General features: G+C 36.6%; 1 protein-coding gene across 1 annotated transcript in view; it reads left to right on the top strand.

Annotated features, from left to right (window-relative positions):
- Nucleotides 1–52: 52 nt before the first annotated feature.
- The window catches only part of Cfap61 (cilia and flagella associated protein 61), a 262,491-nt gene continuing 253,886 nt past the window's right edge, over nucleotides 53–8,657 (top strand). The window contains exons 1-2 of the mRNA XM_026400722.2: nucleotides 53–87; nucleotides 5,991–6,142. Coding sequence (XP_026256507.2) covers nucleotides 6,000–6,142 — 143 coding nt within the window. The 5' untranslated portion in view covers nucleotides 53–87; nucleotides 5,991–5,999. The remainder of the gene's footprint in view (nucleotides 88–5,990; nucleotides 6,143–8,657) is intronic.

Below are 8,657 nucleotides of genomic sequence, written 5' to 3'. Positions count from 1 at the left end.
GTGACGAATGCGGCGCCGTTTCCGTGGTAACCAGGCTGCGCGTCCTCTTTGGAGCTGTGGGTGGAGTGCGGCTTCTTGGAGTTGCCGGTAAGGTGGGTAAAGCTGGCTTGCCCCTCAGGCACGCAGGGTATGGGTCCGTCTCCGGGACTCGGTGGATTTATCCAGCCGTGGCACCCTGCAAAAAAGCAGGAATCAAGCCCGGATCTGGATGCTCTAGGGTGAGGTCAGAGGGGCAGGTGAGGAAACTACCATTCCCAGCGTGCTCATGGACAGCTGCCGCGTTTGCTTGGCTGACCGCCGCCGCGGGGCATTCTGGGTTTTGTAGTCTCCGAGGTCTTTTCCCTCGTTTTTGATTTCCCAAAAGTTGTATGGAAATAATGAACTCGGAAGATTTGGAATTTAAAAAAACAGGAGGCGTGTTGAAGTCAGACAGTAGGAAAAAGTGAAAATACCTCAGTAGACTAACTAACAAACCACCCAGCCTTGTTTTAGAAACTGATGTTTAAATACATGATTTAAAATTTTTAGCCTCAGTGTATTCAAGTATAAAATGAATTTAGTAAAACTTATTTCCCTACGATTAAGGAGGTAATCTATATAAAATGCTTAGTAAGTGCTAGCTGGTATAACACTTGACCTGCTTTCAATATCAGAGTAATCAAGCCATTATTAAGAAAAAAATTTTAAATATTTTTTTTTGTAAAAGAAGTTAACAGCAAAAAAAAAATTATAAAAGAAGTTAACAGCAAATTCTTTTTTTTAAAGAAGTTAACAGTAAAATTGAGTGAAAGGTATAGAGATTTCCCACCTACCTCCTCCACCTACCCAGTCCCTCCCCTGCCACAAAGCCTCTCCACTAGCAACATACTCCTACAAAGAGCCCACAGTGACACATATCAGAGTCCATGGTTCACGTTAGGATTCACTACTGATGTTGTACATTTTTTGGATTTGGACAAATGTATGATGATGTGTGTCCACCGCTATAGTAAAATACTGAGTAGTTTCAATTTCCTAAAAATCCTCTGTGTTTCACCTGTTCATCCCTCCCTCCCCCAAACCTCTGTGGACTACTGAACATTTTTACTGTCTACATAGTTTTGCCTTTTATAGAATGTCATATGGTTGGAGTCTTATAATAAGTAGATTTTTCAGATTGGCTTCTTTCACTTGAAGACATGCATTTAAGTTTCCTCCATGTTTTTTAATGGCTTGATAGCTCACTAGTTAAAAGGATTTCCACCATTGCAAGGCTCTTGGGTATTTGGAAAAAAATATATTTGTATATTTATGTATGTAGTGATATCACACATACTTACACAGATATTGCTTCAAAAAATTATGCACAGATATTGCTTCAAAAAATTTATGCAGATTTGCAAAACTCAATTATAATCAAAACCAAAATATTTTTTCTAGCTTTGTGCCATTCATTTTATTTAAATATTTTATCTCAGCTTTCAATAATTAAATAAATTGAATGAAAAAAATTTATGTCACTATCATAAGAAGAAATCACCTAAATAGCTATTGTCATTGACTTGTAGGTGGAGAATTTCCCTTGAACTCTCTCTTCCTTTTCTAGTCGCTTTAATTCATCTGTCTATACTTTATTTTATTATATTCAGAGTTTTTACATTCTTGTAGAATTATCTTATGATATCATATTTCACAAACAAGTTGATTCATTTCTGTTTTGCTTTTAAGTTAAAACCAAAACCAAAAGTGATAATATTTATGGATAATTTTAACAGGTGTCTAGACTTTATTCTTCATAGCAATCACCAAATTTCACAATCACAAGGATTATGGAAAATATAATTGAGTATTTAATCATTCATATAGTAGTTAGTAAGGTTGTGATCACCTCCTTTGAAACAAGACTATTATTCTAGTACTTCTAATGCTTCTATCAAATTTGGAGTGAGAAACACCTTGAGGTAAGACACCCTTCAGTGATTATCTCTCTCAGATGAGCTATCATGCCCACCCTAGCATGAAGTCAATGTTTGAGCTCATAAAACTGAAAATTGTGGGGGGGGCATGGGAAGAATGGAGGAACTTTGACTGGGCAAAGGGGAGGACGGGGAAGAGAAGGGACATGGGGGTAGGAAAAATGGTGGAATGAGATGGACATCATTACTCTAGGTACATGTATGACTGCACATATGGTGCAACTCTACATCATACACTATCAGCGAAAAGAAAAGCTATGCTCCATTTGTGTACAATGAACCTAAATGCAGTCTATTGTCATGTATAACTAATTAGAACAAATTTAAAAAAACCAGAAAATTCTGAAATTACACATATCTCATCAAAAAAGAGGGTAGTGGGAAAAGAGTCTCAAAATAAGTTTCATATTAAAAATTTCTGGATGTGAATAGTAGTGGTGGTTGTTCAACTATGCAAATGTACCTAAAGCCACTAAAATATACATTTTAAAATGGTTAAAATAGTAAATTTATGGGGCTGGGGATGTGGCTCAAGCGGTAGCGCGCTCGCCTGGCATGCATGCGGCCCGGGTTCGATCCTCAGCACCACATACAAACAACGATGTTGTGTCCTCCAATAACTAAAATAAATATTTAAAAAAAATAGTAAATTTATGTTGTGCATGTTTTTGTCACAGTAAAAAGCAGAATTGAGGGGCTGGGGTTGTGGCTCAGGGGTAGAGCGCTTGCACATACCCTGGATTCGATCCTCAGCACCACATAAAAAAATAAATAAATAAAATAAAGGTATTGTGTCCAACTACAACTAAAAAAAAAAAAAGGCAGAATTGAGCTCCTTATATAAAGTTCATGCTTTCCAAAATGATGAGATACTAATGAATTGCTCATGTAATTAAAAATTCATTTTGAAATTAAATGTTAAGAACAATCTTCAGAGTATAAAATCAGTTTATATTGCCACTGGCTTATGTAAAGCCATCTTAGAAAGGAAATACTATCAGGTCATCAAAACTTGACTACAACCTGGTATGTTACTTTTTCTAGGAAAGAATGTATTAATCACAAAGGGTCCTATGGTTAACAATGTCCACCCAAGTAAATTGTCTCACCTTTGATTTTCTTGACTTGACATCTTCATAGTGGATGATGACCCTCTCAGGCTTCAGGAGCTGTGAGCAGCTTCTTGATGTCCACTATTTCAGATCCTGAGAATGTCCATACTAGATAGTGATGTTAGTCATGATAGCTAGTAAGTACTTGAGTGTTTAACTACAGGCCACACACTGAGTTCACTCTTTTGCATATCATAAGTAATTCATAAATCTCTTTGAGGTATGTATATTATCTGTGATTTATAGATGGTAAGCTGAAGCACATAGAGTTTAAGTAACTTGCCCAAAGTCACACAGCTAAGAAGTGATAGACACTATCATCCCTGATACTCTGGTTCTGCAGCCTAAGCTCTTCACTACAGCCCCAAGCCACTCCTCTGAAAGCCACCTTCAGTAGCTGGGCTTTCCCTATATTTGATCTAAAAAAAAGAGAGTTCTTGAGTGGCCTTGCCACAGCATAAAGAAATCTTTATTTTTTATCTGCTGAGTATGAAAAAGACTGAGCTAATATTTCAAGTTTTGGAGATGTTTCATAAATACCAAGATTGTCTTCCTTTGCAAAATGATGATCTGTCATTATCAACCCATGCTTATGTAAGACAATGCCTGGCTGGTGTTGAGGATGGCATGAGTTCCCTAATTTGGTGCAGTCGCCTGACATCAAGACTACATGACAGTGGCCACAAAGCACACAGAATAAATCTTGTGTGCCCTGTTTTATCAAAGTCAAAGAAATCAGGTTTGTATTTAGTTCGTATAACTCTGCCTGGGCTACAGAGACATCTAGACTGTGCAGCTGTTAATTTTCTCATTATAAAATGGGAAGTTACTAAGAAATGAATAAATTGGTAATTTGGACCCTTTCTCAGTGTTTGTGAGCTCTGGGGGAATGGGGGCTGTCCCCAAGAGCTGGGTTTTCTTTATGGGTACTGACAAACCCCCTTCATAAGCCTGTGAAGTTGAGGGTGGTAAAGGCTACTGGACAACAATTCCTGCTGCCACCCTGCTGTCTTCCCAGGTTCCCCTCTATATCCCCTCACATCCAGCATGTTTGATGTCTAAAGGTTTGTGAGTGGTCAAGCAGCAGTTTAATCTGAATATAATAGGACAGTGAAAACAAAGGGACCATTTACCCACAAAGCACAAGAGGGGAGTGGTAGGCTGTGCTGGGAAGAAATGCCCAGGGTTCTGTGTGTGAACAAGCACATATATCCTGGGGCAAGTCACTTCAGTTCCTGGGTCTTAGTTTTCTTATCTGATGAAGGAGGAGCTCAGTCCAGTACTCTTTCAAGCCTCTGTAGCACTCAAGTTCTTTGGTGTATAGTAACAACAAAAAAAAAGGTCAAATGATACAGTATGTTTTATGAGAAAAACCATATATAATATATAACATGTAACATATATATAATATATACACATATATAATTCCATTTATATGATGTTCAAAATTTAGCAAAAGATCATCTTTGTGATCGAAGAAGTCAGATTGGTAGTTATCTTTGGAGCGGGTATTGACTGGGAGTTGCCCTGAAGCAGCCTTCCAGGGAGTAGGGAATGTTCCATATTGTTCTATTTTAAGTCCACTGGTTAGTGTATAATAAATCAGTTTTCCTTAGTTAGGGAAGGAGGTAAGAGGAATGTTAAAGAGAGACAGACATATTGAGAAATTGAAACCATTTTATGACCTTTTGTTCCTGTTAGCAGCATTTCTCAAAGTGTCTAACTGGAACTTAGATTCTCTATATAAGAGAGTCTGCTCAGAGACTATGTGGGAAATGCTGGCTTATAAAAAGTAAACAGATTACATTATTCAGGAACATATCAAAGCATTTAATGGGTGTGTTAGTTGACTTTCCATCACTGACAAAATACCTGAGATAATCAACTTTAAGGAGGAAAGGTTTATTTTGACTCATGTTTTCAGAGATTTCAGTCTACAATAACTTGACCCCATTGCTTTGGGCCTGTGGCAGCACAGTACGTATGGTAGGACCATATGATGGAGGAGGTTTATTCACCTCATGGTGGCTAGGAAGCAGAGAAACACAGGAAGGGGACAGGATCCCAATATTCCTTTCAAGGGCATGCGCCTATTGAGTTCACTGCCTAAAACTATGTCTCATCTCCTGAAGATTTCAAGCACTTCCCAATGGCACTACAGGCTAGAAACCAATCCTTTAACACATGGACTAGCCATGAGCATGATGACCTCTCAAGAATACTATTGCAAGCAGCATTTCCCACACTCATTTGACCACAGAACTTTTTTGTCTCTGTGTATCTCTTAAGATTACTGTCCTTAAAGGCTCCATGTTGGGGAACTCTATCTGGAACTTGGTCAACAGATGTCAATATTTCCCACATAACTCTTTTTAAAAATTTATTTTAATTAGGTATATGTGACAGAAGAATGCATTTTGATTCATTGTACACAGTTGCAGCACAACTTTTCATTTCTCTGGTTGTACATGATGTAGCGTTGTATGTGCAGTCATAGGTGTACCTAGGGTAATGATGTCCATCTCATTCCACCATCTTTCCTACCCCATATATCTCTTGACCACATGCTATGATGGCTTATTAAATATAAGAGGGTACTGATCAATATATAAGTCCTTTCAATGTTTTTCTTCCTAGGGTTAGAATATCTTAAAACCATTGGAAACAAATAACACAGTTATAGAGATTTCTAGACAGGCCAATCCTTAAAAACTTCATTCTTAGTGTCAAAACATTTTAGCTTGTTTGTGGTGACAGTCACCACAGACAATGCTCAGGACAAAATGTGGCACACCTGTGTTTCCATACTAAGTTTGCTCTGGCCATATAGAAATCAAATTGTCTGATTATGTGAGTACTGTAACCAAACTAGTTTGTCATTTCAGACTAACAGTGGATTGTTTTCTCTCTCTATCGGGGACAGGATAAAAAAATGTCCATACTCACTTCTCCCCGAGGAAAGGTGGAAGTGGTTCATTGCCGAAGAACAGAATCGCAGGATATTTATTGTATCAAAAAACTCATTAGAAAATTTACCCAGAGGCTGTTTGGGAAGCTTAATATCATCTATCTTCTGTAAGTACATGACTAATAAGTAAGTTAAGAATGTTTATCAATTTTATCTCAGGAATTTTATGCCAGAAAGGGATCTCTCCCACTCCTTTGTCTTGATGGAACTTACAGTAAGGAAATGGGCAGCTCACTGCACAGTAAAAAATGTGTAGCAAGAAATCTCTGGGAACAGCCAGTCTGTGTGTTCTCTAGCAAACTGTGATTGAAAAGGCTCGAGGTCTTTGGGTTAAAGCACACTTGAGTTCAAATCCTATAGTCCTGCTCACTAGGAGAGTCAGTTGGGGCAAGTTGATAATATCAGCTGCCAGCTTTTGAGATTTCATTTTATTCTGGGCTCTGTGCTTTGTCAACATTATCTTACTGGATCTTTCTGATATTTCTTTGAGGTACCTACTTTGGTGTTCAATTTATAGATGAGAATGAGAGGCCTGCCCGACACCAACTATACATTAGAGGCCATGCCTGCATTTGCTCCTAAATTTTGAAATATGAACATGTTTTTCTTAAAAGGTCATTTTTTATCCCTGTTTTATTCATAGACTTTGTGTGTTTGCTAGAATATAAAAATCCTTTGTTCATCATTATTTTTATTGAAAATATAGGATAGCCTAATATTTTGGATTTCATAAGGCTTTATATCAAATACAATTGAAATGTGTAAAATAAAGCCAGCCTAGGACATTAAAATTTATGGTTTATGATTCCCACACACATATACACATACATACCTATACCAATGAAGTAATTTCATTTGTTGGCATTATGGTTAACTAAATACCTTCATGATATCCACTCTATGGAAACAACTGAAATATTGATATGTACATATACAAACACAAAAGTTAAGGACTGTGCAGAGAACATTTTCAAATTAGAATCAAATACTTAACATAATAAGCAGGAATCAGTACTAGCTTTCTCCTTGAGACTTTTTGCCACGTTCTAGAAATTGAAGAATTTTCTTCTCATACCTTTGCAAAGAACAGAAGATAATTAGTCCCTCCACCTAAGGAAGGAAGTATGAGATTCTTTTGAATAAAACCAGGATATTTGATGTAAAGATAGACAAGATATAAATGCACTACAGGAAAAAAGCTAGACAGTTTCAATTGCAACATGGAATGGAGGGAAGATAAAGTCTCCCCTGAGAATTTATAAGCAGATGTTGATTTGAGATCCATGTTAATTATCTCTGTAGCCCCCCTCAAAAAAAAACCTTCAAGTAGGGGATTTAATAAAAAAATCGCCAAATGATACTAGTATATCCAGGAGATTGTTTGAAATAAATGCAGATCAGATCTGAAGGGTTAAAGCTTCAGCTCAGTCTTCAAATGATACCCACAGATAAAGTTCCAAGAAGTACAGATTCATAATCAAAAATAACAAATCATAAAGAAGCATGCACTATTAGTGAGAAACAACAACAAAATTACACAGGAGAATCAGATTCTCAAAGATTTCAGATATTGAGAGAAAATATAATTGTATTTACTTTGTCTTAAATGAAATGTAATTTTAATAATGTTTAAGGTATAAAAAGACCATATAAATGAATAATTAGGTTTGCACAAAAGTCAAAGAGGCCAATTAGAAATGAAAATATAGGTGAAATGAAAATCATAGTAGATAAATTGAAGCATCATCGTAGATGCTGTTAAATAAAAAAGTAGTGAGTTAGAGGATCAGTACCAACAAATCATCCATAATCCAACACAAAATGATAAAGAATAAAGTATGAGCAAAACACTGAACATATTAGAAGGAGCTAATAGGAAGCTAAACATTCAGTATTTGGGAATTTTCCAGAATTGTTGAAAAGTACTAATTCTTAGATCCAGAAAACTCAACAAATCCTAATCACAGAGAAATCCACAATTAAACACTTAGAATAAAACAGCAGAACACCAAAGCTAAAAACAATCTGAAAAATAATTAAAGAGAAAAGACAAATTATCTGTAAGGAAATAAAGATTAGGCTATGTTTTAGTTAGCTTTATGTCACTGTGACCAAAAGACCTGACAAGCACAATTTAGACAAGGAAAAGTTTATTTTGACTTATGGCTTCAAAGGTTCAGTCCATGGTTAGCTGACTCCATTGCTGTGGGCTTGAGGTGAAGCAGAGAAAGCAGCTTAGGATGGGCTGCCAGGAAGCAGAGAAGTTTTGCTCATTAGGGACAAAATATTAACCCCAAAGTCACACCCTACCTGCCCAGTTACCCACCAGTTAATCCATATCAATGTGCTAATCCACTGATTAGATTATAACTCTCACAATCCAATCATTTTACCTCTGAACATTTCTGCATTATCTCACACCTGAATTTTTCAGGTATACTTTCTATTTAAACCATAACAGACTGTCACAAGCAGCAATGGTTGCCAGAAAATAGTAGAATATCTTAAGTATTGGAGAGAAATAACAAACTTAGAATTGTATACCGTGAAACAAATTTTTCAAGACCTACGGGTAAATTAATGTATTTTTCAGACAAACAAAAACTGAGACAGTTTACCAGT

The sequence above is a fragment of the Urocitellus parryii genome, chromosome 6 (assembly GCF_045843805.1).
Source record: "Urocitellus parryii isolate mUroPar1 chromosome 6, mUroPar1.hap1, whole genome shotgun sequence".
Taxonomy (NCBI): domain Eukaryota; kingdom Metazoa; phylum Chordata; class Mammalia; order Rodentia; family Sciuridae; genus Urocitellus; species Urocitellus parryii.
This window is presented reverse-complemented; position numbering and strand designations above follow the sequence as displayed.